Genomic DNA, 18789 nt, shown 5'->3' with positions numbered 1-18789 from the left:
GCCTCACTCACTAAGGCACCCCATGCAAGTCAAGAAAGGTGGCTCTAATTTTGGGTGATCAAATTCTAACCTCAGGGACCTGACTGGCAGAGTTCCTGTTAGAATTGTGGGTGCTTAGCATCTCTGAACAAAATGAAGCCCTAGCATAAGTACTGGAACTAAGGGTGCTTCCTTACCCCCTGGCTTGAAGTGGTTTCCATTATATATAGGTTTACAGTTTAGTTCAATGACTCTCAGCACCCCCACTATAAAAACTGTTCCAGCACCCCTGAGCCCTAGATGTTAAACACTGGGCATCCAAAATTAGAGGCCACCTTTCAAAGTCTCCCCCTCTGTTTCTCCCCCTGCTGCCCCTTTCTACAAAATGGGGACGTTTCTTAAATTCACAGGGGCTGCCAGTGCTTTGAAATCCTCATAGAAAGGGTGCTATAAAATGCAGCGTTGCTGACAGTAAAGGCTACCATGCAATAAAGAAAGATGTTTACAGCCAAACTAAAAGTTTAAACAGTTTAATGTCCTCTAACAAACAATTGCATGAATAATCAGATCTAAACTCACAAATAAATAAGGTGTGGTCCAACCAGCATCGTCTGTTGAAGTAAACGTAGCAAGGTGTATTAGCCCATAAGGGAATTAGAACTTATCCTGTTTTTGCTTCATTATTTGGTGTTTAAATTCCAAACTTACTAGCAAATCTGTAATATACGGCAGTTTTGCTTTATAGATTACCAGTCAGGTATGATCTCTGTTTTTGAGGGTCCAGATTACAGGATGCAGTTTAGTAAATTGCAATATGATGAAATACTCTGAATAGTTTAATGCTAATATAGGGTTCTGAAATTCAGCCACTGGCCAACACAGAACTAGCCTCTGCTTTTGATGAAATCTCATTTCTTGACAGATATTTGTCATCTTACCTATTTAACAAAATTACATCACTTAATTAATAACACTGAAATAGCACTTTAGAGCCTCCAAGTGCTGCACTTACTTGTTATGCCTCACCACAGCCCTCTGAGGAAGGTATTACCCCCATTTTATAGACAGGAAAAACAGAACTTAAGTGACTTGCCCAAAGTTACAAAATATATCAGTGGCAGAGCCAGGACCACAGCTCAGAAGTCCCTAACTCCCAGTCCTGTGCTCAGGCCATACTGGCTCATTTTTAGTTTCTAGCACTGCCCTGTAATTCCTGGGCTTCCCTGGATGTTCCCCAAGCTATAAGCAGAGGTTTATAATAGTTATTGAAAATAAACAGGCATTTTAAAAAGGGAGGGTCTCAATTCTGGATATACAAGCCAGCAGATCAAATGCTACAGGTGGCTGACATTTAAAGTGTTCAGGATGGAGTTAGGAGGTGAATAGGAAATTTAAGACAAGCATTCTCTAGTCAAGTAGATCCAGAGCTCTTCAGGCCAGGCCAGGACCTGGCAGGCCCACCTTGCTCCTCCTGTGGCCTACTGAATTCCCAGGATTTGGTGTTTCCCCAGAATAATCTGCTCCATTTGAAGCACTAGGAGAACACAGGGAGTGTTGTCCCCACTTGAGAGTGTCAGTCAATGGGTTTTACTTTTGCAATGAATAGGGCTGTGGCTTTCGTTAGAAACTCTTCCCTGTTCATGGAGGAGCAAATCTTCCTCTCTAGCAATGCTTTGTCCATGGCCAAAGCCAAACAGTCTGGTCCCAGCTTGGAGCCGGCCTCCAAGTAACGGATGGGCACAGAGAAGTCGCTGGCTCCAAGAGCATCTTCCAGAGTGCCCAGGACTGCCTGGCAAACCCTTTTATCCGCCACGCCAGAACCATCATCAAGTACATCATACAAAGTATCAGCCTTGGCCACAAACTCAAGAAGCACGAAGCAGCTGAGCACCCCATAGCGGAAGACATCGAAAGGCACTGCCTCATGGTCCCGGCACTGGATCTTCCTCAGCAAAGAAGAAACAACCTCTTCAGGGGCTTCCCCAGCTTGGCAGATCTTCTTGAGCAACTCACTGTAGATTTTGCCATTGACACCTGGCTTCTTCCTCCTGCCCCTAGCACTTAGGCACTCGTAAGCCATGCTGACGTTGTTGTTAAAGGCAGTCCTGCCATGACACACAATCAAATAATTTGTTAGCAGGCAAGGTTGGGTCTGGTGCAGAGGGGGAAGTTCCAAGTTACAGATCCATAGCTAAAGCAACAGCTACCAAAATATAACTGGGTGAAGCTTGCAACAGCCCAGTCCATCCAGAGTTCTGGATACATTTTTCCAGTCATGCAAGATGAATTATACTGAACAACATTGAGCCCCACACCCACTGTCTGCCAACGCTCCATCCCCTTTAATCCAGTGCTCTGGACAGCAAAGCAAGGCAAGCAGGTTTGCTTACTCTTCAGATTGTATGATATGAATAGCACTTAAGCTTATCTGGGCCCAGGGATAGTTTCCCCTCACACCTGATTTGCAGAGCAACAGTCCCCTGCCCCGCACCTGCTGTGCAAGGCTGTGGCACCAAGGACAGAATAGTCAAGGATGAGTGGGCCAAAGGCACTGCCAACCCCCATTGGCCCTGCTCTCTCAGCAGACTGTAGAGACTACCACCCCTGGCATGTGCGGACCCCCTTAACTAACAAGAGGGCAGGAAAAGCCCAGTATTAATACAGCCATGAAGACTACAAGTCGCATCATGCATTGCTTACCCTTCAGAACAGCAGACTCAAAGACGACAACTCCCAGAATGCTCTACTCGCCGGCCCAGAGAAAGTTATACCGGGCCTGGCTTGAGGCATGCCGGGAGTTGTAGTCTCGCCCCGCACCCCCGTCCCCCAGCTCACGCTCCGCACCTGTGTGAATGGTGGGCCAGGCGCACGTACCACAGGGCCCGGACGAGGCGCTGCTGCTGCCCGTGCCGGTCCCCGGCGGCACCGCCCTGGGGGCCGCTCAGCACCAGCTTTTCGAAGTAACTGGCCAGGAAGGAGACGGGCTCCTCGGGCCGGGCCTCCAGCACCTTCAGCAGCGCCTCCCGCACCATGGACGTCACCCCGGCTTGGAGCAGGAACTCGGCCTCGCTCTCCGGCTCCCGGCCTCCAACTCCCGCCCGAACCGGCTCCACGAGCCCGCTCCCAGTCGCCGGGGCCGGGGCCGGGGCCGGAGCTGAGCGCCGCTTCTCGCAGGCCGCCATCTTGCTTGTGGGCCGTGAGGCCACTCTACCGCCATCTTGACTGCGGGCCACCAATCAGTTGGTGACGACCCGTCTGTCCGACATATTACTTGCTCTCAGCCAATCAGTGGGTGAAGAAGACCGTTGGTCGCCATCTCGCTCCCCTGCAGCCAATCAACCGGCGAGGGAAGCTGGTGGCCGCCATCTTGCTCAATTCTAAGCCAATCAGAGAAAGCGCTGGGGGTGGCCATCTTGACTATGGGCAATGAAGCGTGGTCGCCTCCATTTTACTTCTGGTACCTTCCGTCCCTATGTCCCTGGGACTGCGGTGAACCTTGGCCCCGCACCCCCGGGTCTACATCCGGCCACACCCCGGAACAGCCTCGGGTACCATAGTTAGTGTGGGCAAATGCCCCTTGCCTAGCAACCGGTATCTAAGGACGCTGACCTCTGACCTGGTTTCTCTATCCGGTGCCCTTTGACCTCTTCCCTCACGAAGGAAGTCGGGTGTGGGCGTGTGCTGACGATCTCCTGGGTTAGCGCGGTTCCTGCTCCCGGCCTGGCGTGCGCAGGTAATGCGGGTCCTGTATGGCGGGGGGGGTGGGGGACCCCCCCGTGCTCTGGGCGGGGCTGCAGGTTCTAGGGTCCCCCTGCGGTTTGGGAGGGTGTGTAACGGGCCTGGGCTCGGCCCCCTGCGGCGGGAGCTGTGGGAGGGAGGGGGCTGGGCTAATGGGGGGCTGAATCCCTCCAACAGTTGCGTGCTTGGGGCGGGGGTGTGAGGGGAGGTTGCCGGTTACTCCTTCCCGCCATGTGGCCCGCCCAGACAAAGCCCTTCCCCCAGGTGGCTGGGCCTAGCAGGTAGAGCAAGCGATGGAAGCAGGAGGCCTGGGTTGTTGTCCCAGCTCGGGCCCTGTCTGACCTTTCTTGAGCTCTCTTGCCCCGTGTGTATAATGGGGTAATCTGAGCTAACCGGTGCCGTGAGAGGGAAGGGTACCAGGGAAAGGGCAGCGTGCGGTTAATGAGAAAGCATGTGCTCACACTTCCTTCTCCTCCCTATGTTCTGCATCCTCTTTCTCAGCTGTTCCTTTGATTCTCCCACTCCCCCCTTCTTTCATGATGCCTCCTGCCTTTGGACCAACTCGCTATTCCTGTGCCCTCCTTCAGAGCTGCTTCTGTCATTAAATCTCTAGCACTGATCACTGGAGTTTCTAACAGCCTGAAATGATGCCCCGTAATTGCCTGCGTTAGACTGGAAGGCCCTCCAAGTGGGGACCTTGCCTTCTTTCATGCTCCGTAAAGTACAGAGCAAGCGCATACAGTGTTATATAAATCCTTGCTTTGCCAGGTGTGATCTCCAACATCATGGAAGCAGGGAAAAGCTCTCCAAAGTCCCCAGTCAGGAGAAAGCGGAAGCGATCTCAGCGGCTCCTCAGCCGTGCGGCTGTTCCCCTGGAGTTCTACCGCTGCAACATCTGCAAGAAGGACATCAAGCACCTCTCCAACTTCCAGGAGCACCAGCGCATCCACACAGGCGAGCGGCCCTACCACTGTGAGACCTGCCAGAAGAAGTTTATCCGCTGCGCTGACCTCATTAAGCACCGCCTGGTCCACTCGGACAGTCGGCCCCACTGCTGCGATGCCTGTGGCAAGCACTTCAAGCTGGCTGGGGACCTGGCCAAGCACAGCAAGGTCCATTCGGACGAGGCGCCCTTCCAGTGCGACGTGTGCGCCAAGCGCTTCAAGCGCACATCCTGCCTCATCAAGCATCTCCGCATCCACACCGAGGAGAAGCCTTTCAAGTGTTCCCAGTGCAGCAAGAGGTTCAAATGGGAAGCCTCCGTCAAGGAGCATCAGCGCATCCACACAGGCGAGAGGCCTTTCAAGTGCGAGCGCTGCCCCAAGAGCTTCACCCACTTCTCCACCTTCCTGCAGCACAAGAGAACTCACCAGAACCAGAAGCAGTTCAGCTGCAAATGCTGCTCCAAGTCCTTTAACCACAAGTCCAACCTACTGAAGCACCAGCGCACGGTCCATGGCTAGGAGCGTGCACAGTCCCGGGTCCTGCTTCCGTGCAGCTGTGATCAGTCTAACTTGCTTAGGCTGCCCCAGTCTTGGAGTCTGCCCATACTCTGTGCGAGGCTGGGAATGTGCTGAAACCCAGCACAAAAGCTGGGCCTTATGGAAGGGAGGCAGAACCTTGAGTATGTGTGATAAGGAGCCTGGGGTTTGGAGCAGCTCCAGCGCCATGCTGGTTATAATGGTTCCCGATGACTGGGAAGCTGCGGGCAGTGGCTGTGCACAGATGATATTGGTGCAGCGGTACTGGTGCAGGAGCTGCTATCAGATGGCTGGACTCTGGCTTACAGTCTGACCAAAGGTTCCCTTGTGATCCCGCTTCTTAAACACCCTTCAGGACGGTGACACTTGCCAATTTAATCCAGGACAGAGATCTTCCGTGTTCCAAGCTCAGATCTGAGCAGAGCGCTGCTAAGCGATGCTGCCATCTGTCCCACAGATGCAGCTGGTCTTTCATACCCTACACTACAAACTGCAGCAGGCGTCTTTGCTTCTGCTGCCTCTGTTTATCCCCCCATCCCCCTCATTTTGGTTTCAATGCTGTAGGAATGTGTCTAGTGCACCTGAGGTTTGGGTGAAGGGAAAAAGGGCTGATAGGGCCTGGTGTTCCACCTCCTGGGGGGGAGGGGGGGGGGCTTGTTTCTGACTGGATGCATCTTCATTATCATTGTTCCATGCACTCTTGAGACAAATCCCAAATAGAATGGTTTCCAGGAAGCAGCTGCATAGTCTGCTTGATGGAAAGAGTGTTCTTGTGGCCACTCAGTTACTGTAAATGCTGCCTGCAGCTGCTTTAAATCATGAGCCTGTCAACGTCATGTTTCTTATCACGCACCTACCTCAATGTGGCAGCAGCGTCTTCTGGGTGGAATTCTGTACCATGTCCCTTAGAGGCTTTCACTGTAATCTGTCACTGTAGTTCAGTTAAACTCATCCACCTTACTGTGTTCTGCAGTGATGGCCAGACCTTGCAAGTAAAGAAGGTCCCCACCTCCAAGAATCTTTGATCTAAAGCTTTATTCTCCAGGGAGCGGGCGTTGGACCTCTACTTCCTGACAGAAGAAGGGCTGGAGAGCAAACTTGAGAGGGGAGGAGTGTATGTGAACCGCTGGAGCTTTTCCCCCAACACGCACAGCTCCCAAGGAGGGATGGGCTCCAGCCCAATGACAGCGTTTAACTGAGTATTTTCTCATGGTCACTAATAAACAAGCTCATAAAGTTAGTTCTACAGAATTGGGCCAGCATAACTCATTCTGCTTGCAAATAGTCAGGGACGTGAGGGCTACTAAAGGGGGTTTTAAACAAAAGCATCAAAGGAGGACAAAGGATTGCTTGATTCCTACCCAAAGCTAGAGCAATGCGGGGGTCTGATGACAGCTACAACACAGCCCCTCTGTGCTAGCACGGGGGCCTAGCTTGTAAGCACAGACGTGCAGCTGGTTTCTGTTGAGGTGTGCATTTGGATGCCAGAGTTAGGACTTTACCAGGGAGGGAAGTGGTCCGTTCTTCTGGAACCAAAAGCACTGCTCTGAACCAAATTGCATCAGTGCAGAGACAAAGGGGCTTTTTGGCTTCACCAAAAGCACTGAGGTCAGGGAAGGAAATTTCCCCATGGGAGCGGCGTACGCCACTACTGGATTGCCCTTCCAGTGGTGTAGCCATCCCTCCGTTAATCATGGCAGAAAAGTGGGGTGTTACCTCTGTAAACCCTGAAATTTGTAATTTTGGTGTAAAACAGTCTTCAGACTGGCAGGGGGTTCCCAGAAGGCATGGGACTTTTCAGCCACAGTCAGGATAGGCCAAACACTGGCCTTTCAGCTCAGCTGTTCAGGGCAACAGTGCCGGTCATAACTGTGCAATAGTCCTAGTCCAGTTCCAAATGGCTCACACAGAGACTGCCCCACAACATGCCATGGGTTGAGTGAGCTGCCCTCTACCTGTGAGAAGTGGGTCTTGAGGTGGAGTTGGGGTATGTTGGGAGGCTGGTGCTAGGGAAGCTTTTCGGCTGCCTGTTCTCTGACTAGAGGTTTCATTGTCCAGCGCTGTTCACTTGAAACAGCAGCCCAGCAAACATCTCCGATCAGTCTCCCTCCCAGGGGCAGGGATCAAAAGTCTCCTCGTATTGAAAGAAAACTTAAATGGAGCAGCTGGCGACTGGATGGTGTTGCCCTTTAATCTGCTCTGTGGCAGCAGAACGGGTCAGCGGCAGGCAGGCTGTGCTTTAACAAGAAGCCTGTTACCGAACATGAGGCTACCCTTGGTTGCCGCTTTAAAACAGCAGTTTGTGCAGGAGCCGGAGGAGGGGCTCTTTGAGAATGTGCAGGGATTTGTGTTTCGTTTTTAAATAAAGGTGGTTTGTTTTTTTGCTTGTACATTCTGAACTCAAAGCAACAAACCTTGGCTGCTAATAACTGGGAACATGGCAGCAGCCTGCAGTCCTTCCACCTTAGCTAGGACTTCATCTGCTCTTGTGCTACACAGGGCTGGGCCAGGGCAGTGTTTGGAGGGGAGACCTTTAGGTAACACGCGGGAACTGGTGCTGATTTTAGGAGGGAAGAGCACTTCCCGCTGTACCCCACTGCGGCTGCTACGGCTCACAATCAGAGGGACTACAGATCGCTAGGGATTTTTTTTTTTTTAACTGTACCCATTCTGGTTGCTGAGTACACAAGCTGTGAGGCCTTTGTTAACCCCAGTAACCTAGCTTTGATTCCAACCGGGGTAACTATATTCTGCTGCATTAACATCCCCTTCCAGCTGGATGTGCGGGAGATCTCCTTTCCTTTAAGTGGGGGTCTGTGGTTGCTGCAGGTGGTGGGTTCCTGAGCAAGTTCTGAGTCTGGTATTTGTTCAGTGGAGCTGGGAGGTCAGAGAGCAGAAGGAGACTCCACCCGCCCTTGCTGGGACGTCTGACTTCCGACACACACACAAGTTGCCACAGAGCAGTGATACTTTTCCGAGAGCAGGGCCCGGAGAGAGGAGTTCTCTCAGGCACAAGGAACAGAGGCAGGAATGGAGTGCTTAATTCCAGACATGCAAGCCCCAAGCTGTCACTTTTCCTGCACTACAGAGAACTTTGAGATGGGCTGTAGCCAAGTTCTTTGCAAAGGGATCTTGTCCCTTTCTCCTGTGTCCCCAACCTGCCCTAACCTTACCAGGGAGGGGAGCAGCTCTCTGTTCTGGCTCCCTCTCTGGCCCCTTCCTGAAGTCCTGGCCCCAGCCACCAGATGTGTGGCCTGTAGCCTGAGTGACAGCTCTGAGTGCTGCAGCTGCAAGGAGAAACTGGACCAGCTCTGCCATGGCCAACGACCCAGCTGGGCTTTCTGTGCTTCCCCAAGGTGACCTACGGGGCTTCATACAACACCACAGCTTTCCCTGCATGGACAAAGCCACGCTCACTTCCTCGCTCGGCAGCTGCTTCGGCCACAGTCATCCCTGGCTGAGCACAAACGCTAGGCCTCCTGCAGGAGTAGGAATGTGGGAGTACTGACCCTACTAGGCCCAGGGCTGTTCCACCCTGCCGGGCAGGAGGAGGACTAAAGCACCTATTGACTGATTAGGACTAAATGGGTTTGTTTCTGTGATTGCTCCTTTATCTCTGCCCTTGCTTCCCGTGCCCTGACAGGGCTTGAGCCCAGCAAGCAGGAACCCAAGTTCACAACAGCAGCGTTTGCTCTGGGAAGTTTCCCCAGGGGCCATCAATGGCAGCCCAAGCCCCAGCCTTGGGGATTTCCTTGCTGAGATGGTTACATGTGAACTAGTGGAGAGAGACGTGCTGCTGTGTCATAAGGAACTGAGACCTCAGGCTGATGGGAGAGGCCGGGAGTGTGTGGGGCACAGGTGGCGTGGTTCTGTTTGTTGGACTCAGGGAGAGCTGGTTTTTCTCGGTAAGGTGTTTCTGGGATTCCCATCTCTCTCGGATCAAGGGAAGCATGCCTCTGCTTCAGCCAGGAGAGCCAGGTGTGCCGTTTTAGAGCCATCAAGGCAGCAGCTAATCAGCAAACTGCAATTTGGTGCCTCTTGCAAATTTTGATGGCACCCATTAAATCCGGCTGAAGTCAAAATGCCCACAGGAATATACTCATGGGGCGATTCTGCGAGCAGCTCTGTGCCCTCCCTGCCCCCATCTGTGGGGAATAAAAGCATACACGTGGCCCTGCTGCTGCAGGCAAACAGTAGAGCCAGGGTAAAGAGAAGCAATACTTGCCAAGGAAACCACTACAGGGAATATGTAAAAACAGATCTTTATTAGAGCAGCAGATCTTACTATATAACAGAAACTCAGTGAACACAGCAGGTCTACTGCATTATCAACATTTAATACAGGTTATTTACAAGCAGCCAGCTTGGATAGATTACAGCAGTTGGGAGGGGTTTCTTAGGACGTTTTAAATACACAGATAAGGATGGGATGGAAACTGAAGTCAGTACGGGGGCTGGCGCATGTACGATCTTGGTGTGGAAGGAACCCAGGCAGCTGCCCCACAGCCCTCTCCAGAAGGAGTTGCCGCCCCGTCTCAGAGCAAGAGGCTGAGGCTGCAAAGTATCAGCGCAAAGAAACCCAGGGCCTAGAGCTGTAGGAGCGGTACAGAGCTGATAGTTCATCACTGTTGTGCATTTGCTTAAAGTCTCCACTCAGTTCCAAGGGGCTAAGGCTGAGCATATTCTCACCTAGTCCCTCCCTAGCCAACCCTCGATGCACCTGGAATCCCCCCCCGCCCCACACACACTTCTCTTCCTCACCCGCACTGGAAAAACATAACATACTTAGGAACAAAAACAGGAGCAACTGACCCCAGAGAGTTTGAAATAAGAAGCCAACATCAAAACGAACGAGGCAGATCCAGAAAGGGATTTCAAACCAATCCCACAGGACATGTTACTGGCATCTCCTCAGCCGGAGGCCTCAACCAAGGCAAGAGTTTTCAATATACCGTGAAGAGGAAATCCAGTGGTCTGTTTTAGAAACTGCTGTACCCTGATACCTGTGACCTGTTCATCTCCATTGAGAAGCTCTTGTCTGAGTCATGTGTTAGTCACCCAGGTGTGTCTGTAGGAGCCAAGTCTCAGCAACTGCCTGCACTTTGGACCAAAATGCTCCCATTGCACTTGAAACCAGAGGGAACCAAGATGCCAAGGAGTGAAGTGGAGGAAAGGAAAGAGACTGGTCAACCTACAGTTCTGCTCAGCTCTGCTGGGCAGCTTCCAACTTGGCCATTTACCCAGCTCTCCCAGCAGTGGCCCAAGCATCAGACAGCTCCTCCACTCCCGTCTCTGGACAGGTGCAGTCCAAGAGGCCTAGCTGGGTCTAATACCAAGCTTTCTGTAACAACGGGCACCCTTGTCAGTGGAAAGAGGATGAATGTTCAAAACGAGTCGCGATGGGGCCACAGGCACCTAAACACTGTTCCCCTTAGGGCTCTTCATGCCCGGTGGGTGGAGTCGTCTCCGCAGGCGATATGCAAACGCTGTGACTATCAGGCCAAGGAGAGAGCCTGCCGTCCCGACCGCGATGGCAGAGTCAATGCTGAAGGTAGCTGCAAAGAAGAGACAAGAGAAATTGTCAGTTGCCGTGCCTGAGCCTTTAGCAGGGCTCCATCTCAACAATCAGCAAGTATAAACATCACAGCATGGGTCCCGGTGTCTTAAGCTTCCTTTGACACCAGCGGGTGGTTCTCCAGCCAGCCACCAACAGCTGCATCTTCACATCACATGGGCCCCCAGGGCCAGTGGCACTGATCAGCAGCCTCAGCAGAGAGGATTTAATGGGCTGTCTAGGCTAACAGGCTCGTGCCCAGAGATTGATCTCTCCAGCCCCGGGTTAAGGCACATGGGCAGGGAAGCTTGCACTGCCGCTGCCCGTGTTGTCCTAGTGCCTGTGGATGGAATTTCAGGGCAACCCAGCAACTTTCCCCAGCCATTATTCACTGTTGCGTTCAACAACCAAGAAGAACGTGTGGCTAAGACCCGTGTAATGCTTGGCCCTTGAACGCACGCGCGCCGCCTCTCCCCCCACCACTGGTTTTGGTCAGAGGGTCATGCTAACCAGAAGCTGTAGTTTGTGTTCTAGTGTTCCCTGTGGGAGTACAGATCGGGGGAGGAAACAAACACAATCACAGGGACGCCGACGCCTCCTCCCTGGGCTGGCCTGCACCTCCCCACAGGGACCAACCACGCCTGACTGCAAAGCCCTTGGCAGTCACTCACCAGCAGACACAGCGACATTCAGGCTTGCCACCTGGAGTCTCCTGCTCAGCATGACGCATTGATAGATCCCTTGGTAGTCGAGACCTACACGGTCAACTGTCAGGGTGGATTTGCCCTCGGACGCCTCCTCCTGGTACTGAGACAGCGCCACAGGGGTTTTCACCCACTTAATGGTAACATTCTCACCACACTCTGCCTCGCATATGATCTTCAGGGCTTCCCCGGTGGTCCCTTTAGGAGGGACAGGCCGGATCAGAAGGTTGCAGACAGACTCTGTTCTGGGGCTCCGGCCACTAGTGGCTTTCCTGGTCAGGGCACTCTCTGTGCTAGCCACATCCCCTGCGGTGGGGCTCTCTGGCGCAGAACTCAAGCCACTGCTGGGGCTCCAGTCTGTTGTGGCTGAGCCTGCACTGGGGTTCTGTGAAGCCGCCCTGGACTCGGTGGCCAGGGTCTCTGTGGTCGCCAGCCAGTGGACAGAGGTGGCTTTGCCACTGGGCTTGTGCGATGTGACAATGAACTCTGGGGTAGGGCTCTCTGCAGAAGTCAGTTCTGTGGCGGAGTTCCCTGTAGTAGCCAAAAGCCCAGTTGTGGGGCTGCAATCAGTAGCAGGGGGCTTCTCTGTAGTAGCCAGAGACTCAGTTCTGGGATTCTCTTGGCCAGTGACTGACTCAGTTGTGGGCTTCTCTGCTACAGCTGTAAATAGAAGGTTTCGATTAGTCTCTTGATGCTTGGCTACAAATACACCGTGCCCTTGTCCTTAAGGTGCTGTGATCATGCAAGCCAGGTAGGTGGCCCTCTGACCACGGCTGTCACCAAATAATCCTCCATCCCCTGGGAGGGGATTGAAGTGGTTGCTGGCTCCCTCCACCCCTCTGAGCCCAGCTCCAGAGATATGGCTGTGTCAGAAACCTCAAGCCCTATCCCCTGCTTTGCTCTCCCCTTCATATATGCCTCAGACCCCACACAGGCATCTTGTATGCCAGCTGTGTGTGGGCTAAGGCGGGATCCTTGGGATTAGGGCCCTAGACAGGGAAGAGGACTAGCACACATGGGGCCCTTCCCTTGATCCCTAACTTCACAGTGTGGGCTAGAAAGAGGACTCAGGAGAAGAGTATCTGGGGCTAGGACAGAGGTGGGCAAACTACGGCCCGGGGACCAAATCTGGCCCGCGGGGCCGTCCTGTTCGGCCCTTGAGCTCCTGGCCAGGGAGGCTAGCCCCATGGCCCTGCCCCTGCTGTTCCCCCTCCCCCGCAGTTACGCCGCCGTGCAGGCAGCAGGACTGCGAGCTCCTGCTGCTCTGAGTGGCATGGTAAGGGGGCGGCTGGGTAGCGGGTCCCGGGGGGCAGTCAGGGGACAGGGTGCGGTTGGATGGGGCAGAGGTTCTGGGTGGGGGGGTGGTCAGGGGTCAGGGAACGGAGAGGGTTGGATAGAGCATGGGAGTTCCAGGGGGCCTCTCAGGGGGCAGGGGGGTTTAGATGGGGGTGGGGTCCTGGGGCCCAGGCTCTTTGGGGGGCACAGCCTTCCCTACCTGGCCTTCCATACAGTTTCTCACCCCGATGTGGCCCTTGAGCCAAAAAGGTTGCCCACCCCTGGGCTAGGAGGAAGGATGCATGGGGTGGGATAACAGAATGAATCAAGAAGATCTGGTGGGGTAAAGGGGAGGTGCCAGGATCTGAGAGGAAGCAGTGCATCTCTCCTGGAGAGCTGAAAGCGTTTAGCAAAAGGTCCTCACATGGGTGGATTCAGGCCCATTCAGCTTGGCGCTACCCTGGTTCCCATGCTGCCTAGGGCATCACAGACCACACAGAGTTCATATTAGCAGCATGGAAGCAGGAGCTTTTGTCACCCCCAGCAGACAAGTATTGCAAGTGACATGGGGAAATGGCTGTGGCAGGAGAAGTTGCACACCCACCATGCTAAGATTCCTAGCTCAGGTCTCCAAGACTTACCTTTTGTGCTGACAGTCACCGTTGTGTCCTGGTGGAAACGCCTTTCTGACGGCAAGAGGAGCACCACCTCACACCTGAACTCCGTGCCCTCCGTCACCTTCTCCCCTGGGACCTCCAGCTCAGAGTCATAACTGAACAGCTCCTCGTCATCACCCACTTCTTCAGGGTCTGGGCTCTCCAGTCTCTGGTCCCCCCGATACCAGCTCAGAGTCAAGGAGCCAGGCGGGTACACCTTGCTAATAGAGCAGCGGAGATGGGCTGGCTGCCCAGCCACCAGCTCCTTTGGTTGGGTTTCCAGCTGCAATGTATCTGGAAGAGCTGAGAAAAGAATGGCACGTGAGGAACGGGCTTCCTAGCTACATCACCTACCATGGAACAGGGGGATCAGGGCCGGGAGTGGCCAATGCTTGTAAGAAACTTGCCCCTTCTGAGGATCCCACCCGCTGACGTCAGGTGTGAAGTGCTCGTACTGTCAGGTGTGGCGTCTGCAGAGACTCCATGTAGAGGGGAGTGAGTGGGATGCAATCAATTCCTGCCCTCTTCCCCTAATGATTCATCACAGAGATCAGTCCTGGGAACAGTTGCCAATTTCTGATCCACTCTAGGAGCCACAAAACTACATTCCTGGCCCATTTATACCATGGCCACATCTGCCAGAGGACGTCCATGCAGTGGGGAGGGCCCTTCAAGTCAGACCTTGAACCCCAGGGCCTGATTTTCAGAGGGGCTGGGTACCAGCAGCTCCCATTGCCTCCAGTGGCTGCTGTGGGTGCCCCTCACCTCTGAGAACCGGGCCTCCTGATCTTAACTGCTTCCTTGCCCTGGTTTGTGGCCATCCTCCACCCCAGAAGGGGCTGCATTTTAGTGATTAATCCTCATGCTTCTGGACATAAACTGATCATCAGCTGGGCCAGGAAGAATCCTAAGGTACAGGATGGCATAATGAGAGGTGTCATGAAGGCTTGGTACCTTCCTCAAAACATTCTGCCTTGGTCAGTGTCGTGAGACCAGCTGAGATGGACCATTGGGCTGTTCTAGTGTGGCGGTTCCAACGTTAGCTGGATTCTGTGAAGTGGGGAGGGTGGGAGATTGGGGGCCTGATCCTATATCATCTGCAAAGGGACAGCCATTCAAGTGCCCCTTATCTGACGTTTGTTGCGAATAGCTCTGGAGGCAACAGGAACTGAAAGGGATGCAGGGGGAAGTGGTTTTCTTTCATTCTGAAGTCTTTGTGATTTGGCAGTACTTTTCGCGCAGGGTTGGTTTGGCTGGTTCCCCAGCACGGTTGGTCAGTTCCTCTTGTTTGCCTGGGTCAGAAAAACACCAGGCCAATGTGACGGTAAAACCTCTAGGTTTCAATTGGACTATGTCCCCTTTGGGCTACAATGTGTTTGGAGTCTAGACTGCCATGCAGCTGGTGGGTAACTGTATTGACCTAGGGCACTTACAGTACACTTGCAGATTGGTTGACCCCTGGTAGGACTTCCCTTGGCAGTTCCCAATGCAGAACTTTGTGCCCTCCATGGCTGTGGCAGCATTGGTGATGAGCAGGAGGGTATAGGTGGGGGTGGAGATGATGTTCCCCAGGTTGGTGTCCAGCCCCTTCCACTGGGGCTTCCCATCTGGACAGTCCAAGGAGCAGTTCAACTGAATGGATCCTCCAATCTCGACCAGCGGCTCCTGGGGCAGCACGGTCAGCTGGCCTGGGTGGAGGGGAGGGAAGGGGGAAAGCAGCAAGTGGAGAAAACAAGGGTCATTCAGAGAAGTGCAGTAAATACCCAGCGCTAGCTAAGGCAGCTGTTCCCAATGGAAAGGGCAGCACAGACATGGTGAGATTTTGAGTTCAGTGTTCTGGTTTCTGAGCCGCTAGGGTGCACTCAGGTCACCTCCACAATCAAGAGGACTGGCAACTTTTCTTGTTTCGCTTTTAAAGCGGAGATGCTCCCATAATCACAGGACTCATGGAACTGGGGCTTTTTCAAAAACACCCAATATCACGTGACTTGCCATAAAAGGGTTGGTAACACTGCAGATGTAGCAGATCTGAGGTGAAATTCTGGCCCTAGTGAAGTTAAGAGTAATTTTGCCATGATCTTCAAAAGAGGCAGAATGTCTCCCTTTCACTCCACTTCTCCTCTTTGCGTCGAGACCTCAAAAACAAAACTGCACGCAAACATTCAAACATCCCCTCAGACCTTCCAGAACAGCAAGTGTTTGTTCCTGGGTTATTGGCTCAGATTCCCCCTCCCCACAACTGTCATGCAATGCAGTGGCAGGTTTCTTCCAATTCAGAGGTGGCAGCATTTCAGTGCCGATCCACGGGATCCTTCAGGGAGGAAAGATGCCACTATAGTGGAAGGACTGTTATTTAACTGCAGACGTTTCCAAGGGGTGAGATTTTCCCTGTAACACAGCCTGGGTTTAACTTCATCTGAGTCTCTACTTCCCACAAAGATTTTACAAGTGGTTCTTAAAAAAATAAGGCCAAACGCCGGTCATCCTCCACTGGTTAACCCCTGCTGCTGGCGCTGCTCTCCTGGGAGCCAGGCAGCCAGCAGGAAGTAGGAACAGGCTGCCAATCAGAGGTGAGCCATACAAATCCCACATTCTGGTTACTGTGTTTAAAGACAAAGCACTAAATACTTTATTTTAATTCAATCCAGATTATTTTAACTTTGGTTTGTCAAAGTAAGAAAATGACACATGCATTTAAAAATGTTTTTTGTTACAAAACCACTGCAAATATTAAAGAAGAGAATGAGGAGGGATACCTACAGAAACAGGAGCTTGCGTGACTGACTTGGATTGAATTTATACATCACACTAGAGACTTTCATCTCAAGGTTCCCTGCCGACAACACTGCTGAAATGCAGCCACCTCTGGGGTGCATAGCAAACAGCGTGGAAATTTTGACAAACCACAAATCGCGACTGTTCTGAAAACGACCCAAGGATCTGTAGTGTCTGCGCAAAGACCCAGAGGGCAGCAGCTTGCTTTTTAATGACTCACTGGAGTGGCCCAAAAAAGAACAGGAGTACTTGTGGCACCTTAGAGACTAACAAATTTATTTGAGCATAAGCTCATCGTTTCCCATTTTCCCCAGCAGGCTGTCAACTCATGTACTGTCGGGGCCAGTCCCTCAGCTGGAGTAAATTGACCCAGCTCCTTGAAGCCAATGGAGTGACAGTGATTTATACCAGCTGGGGATCTGGCTTTAACTCTCTGCAAAGGCAGTTCCCAAATTTCTGTCCGTGCAGTACTGGTGGTCTGTGGCGCACTTGCTGGTTACATGGCTCTGATTTCCAGCTGCTCGATGGCACTGCAAGTCAACTAAAATACCCCCAAGGCATGATGGTCAGAGGTGCTGATAGCTAGCAGCTCCCACAACTTCAGTTGAAGGGGTGGGTACTCAGCACCCTAAGTCAGCTCCTAAATGCTTCCCTAACATTCATTTTCAATGCAGGTAATTGCTGCAGTGTCCCTGTGCCAACTCAGTGATGAAGAACGGGGGGAGGCAGGACCGCAGGTGATCATGAATGGGAGAGGCGGTGCGGGCAACGGCACATGGGAAGGAAGAGGGCCCATGAGACCAGCTATCTATTACAACATGGTCCACCCTGTGAAAATATGAGCGCCCCTGCGCTACAGCACTCTGGGATGCGGTTTGTATGAAGGATTGTCTCCAACGGAAAGCTGTGCAATAAAGCCATCTCATTGCCTCTTTCTAAAAGTACGCCAGTACTGGCCCCGAATGTGGCAGCGACACTCTGGTCGCCATTGGCACCATTACGAGAGTATTTATTTCCAAGAGCGCTTGGCAGCCTTGTGTTCTCACGTCTCATGCCACTGATGCTGCGTAGACCTGTCTATGGGCCAGTATACATCCGCTGATGTAGAAATTAGGCTCTGAGCTATTTGTATTGTTTTAAGAGCTAAAATAAACGTTCTCTGAGATTCAGATGTGTCGACATTTGATAACCCTGTTAATTTCATTCGAGACGGAGTCAAAGTCTGGGGGACGAACTGATGTATTTTTTCCCTCCCGTTCTGAGCCAGTTTTAACAATGTTTAAGCTTGGAGAAAAAATGAATCAGTGACTTACAGATCCACGTGCAATGGAGGTTCGTGGAGAGGGGGCATCAGAAAGGAAGTGGGATTATTGTTTATATTACCAGAGTGCCCAGGACCCCTGGTAACGAACCAGGACCCCACTGTGCCCGGCACTGTATAACTACAGAAGAAAACACAGACCCATGTGTACCCAAGGATGGAGACAGCTCTGTTAACAGAGTCCCCTCCTGAGCACCCCAAGGCTAGCACAGCCAATCCAAACTGGGCACAGAGCATCGCACACGGATCACATCTAGACAGAGCCACAGCTGCTCACCCAGACGCACCAGGCAGCAGACTGATACGTTGGCAGAGCAGTTGTGTAGCGTACAGCAAAGAGGGAAAACTTCAAAGCAGCAGCCAGGACCAGCATGGAGAAATAGCTGAAAAGAATAGCTCAGCCCTTTGCGAAGGCAGGGAACCCCCAATCCCTCCAGCCCAGAGAGAGCCTCAGGTCTGCTGTGGTCTCCAGGGAACTTACCGCTGCAAGTCCAACCCAGGCTGAGGAGCAGGAGGAGAGGAGTTGGCTCCATTGCTGTGGCTACAGGGAAGTGTTTTCGCTCCAGCTAATCTCTTCTCTGACAGGGATCTGCAGGGGCAGCTGTTTCTTAAAAAACACCAATCAGCTGGATGGACTCTGCCTGGGGCTGATCTGTTTCTGCCTAGAAGTCCCATCCTCACGCACCTCTTAAAGACTTAGGTAGGAACCGCCCCCTGATAGTAAGCACCATCCGTCATGACCCTGCTGGTCAGCTGGGAATTTCCAGTGGGGAATTTTAGCCTTAATTTTAGTAAAAATGGCTTTAACCCCTAAATACCTGGCTCCACAGGCTAAGGATCCTGTTCTGCACAGACACCCCCAAAATCACAACCGCCTCCTACAAGGGACACAAATGCGAACCTGCCTGGGTTGGACAGGGGAATTACAGGACACGGGAAGATGCCTTGTGTCTCCCAAATAAGCACCTAGACCCTATAAACATCTCCATACAAACCCCGTCCACGCACTGAACCCCCTATGTGACACCCACTCCTCCCACAACTATGTTATTCCCCTCCACATTAGATACACGTCTATGCATTTACTCAGTGTTTCACCCCACTCCCTAACACACCGTCCTATATGCTCTCTTCCACCCCCTCCTGCCACAGACATTTACACCCCTGCGTACAGAGACATGGGCGTACACTGAGGGGATGAAAATCCTGGCCATGCAGTGGACTGGGCCCAGTGCTGGGAGTCAGGAGACCTAGGGCCTATGCCCTGCTTTGCCAGTGACCGCAGGCGAGTCACGTCCCCTCACTG

General features: G+C 52.7%; 3 protein-coding genes across 4 annotated transcripts; 1 reads left to right on the top strand and 2 right to left on the bottom strand.

The window, feature by feature from the left end:
• Positions 1-493: 493 nt before the first annotated feature.
• Positions 494-3216, bottom strand: TPGS1 (tubulin polyglutamylase complex subunit 1). 2 transcript variants are annotated; one of them, XM_027834318.3, is made up of 2 exons: positions 2824-3216; positions 494-2084 (listed from the first exon to the last, which is right to left on the bottom strand). In XM_027834318.3, exons 1-2 carry the CDS (start codon positions 3159-3161, stop codon positions 1553-1555), a joined length of 870 nt encoding a protein of 289 aa, XP_027690119.2. In that variant the 5' UTR covers positions 3162-3216; the 3' UTR covers positions 494-1552. The 2 variants fall into 2 exon arrangements, with proteins under 2 accessions (XP_027690119.2, XP_043392054.1); XM_043536119.1 differs by having other exon boundaries at positions 2854-3216.
• Positions 3217-3338: 122 nt separating this feature from the next.
• Positions 3339-6446, top strand: LOC102933298 (zinc finger protein 391). The gene is made up of 2 exons (XM_007072199.4): positions 3339-3712; positions 4486-6446. Exon 2 carries the CDS (start codon positions 4503-4505, stop codon positions 5178-5180), a length of 678 nt encoding a protein of 225 aa, XP_007072261.1. The 5' UTR covers positions 3339-3712; positions 4486-4502; the 3' UTR covers positions 5181-6446.
• A 2998-nt stretch (positions 6447-9444) lies between these two features.
• On the bottom strand, positions 9445-18456 carry MADCAM1 (mucosal vascular addressin cell adhesion molecule 1). The gene is made up of 5 exons (XM_027834317.3): positions 17965-18456; positions 14821-15075; positions 13373-13690; positions 11424-12116; positions 9445-10753 (listed from the first exon to the last, which is right to left on the bottom strand). The coding sequence occupies exons 1-5, from the start codon at positions 18014-18016 to the stop codon at positions 10614-10616; spliced, it is 1458 nt and encodes a 485-aa protein (XP_027690118.2). The 5' UTR covers positions 18017-18456; the 3' UTR covers positions 9445-10613.
• Positions 18457-18789: the final 333 nt, after the last annotated feature.

Source organism: Chelonia mydas, chromosome 25, assembly GCF_015237465.2.
Source record: "Chelonia mydas isolate rCheMyd1 chromosome 25, rCheMyd1.pri.v2, whole genome shotgun sequence".
Lineage (NCBI taxonomy): Eukaryota > Metazoa > Chordata > Testudines > Cheloniidae > Chelonia > Chelonia mydas.
Note: the sequence above shows the minus strand (reverse complement) of the source record. Positions and strands in the feature narration are given on the sequence as shown.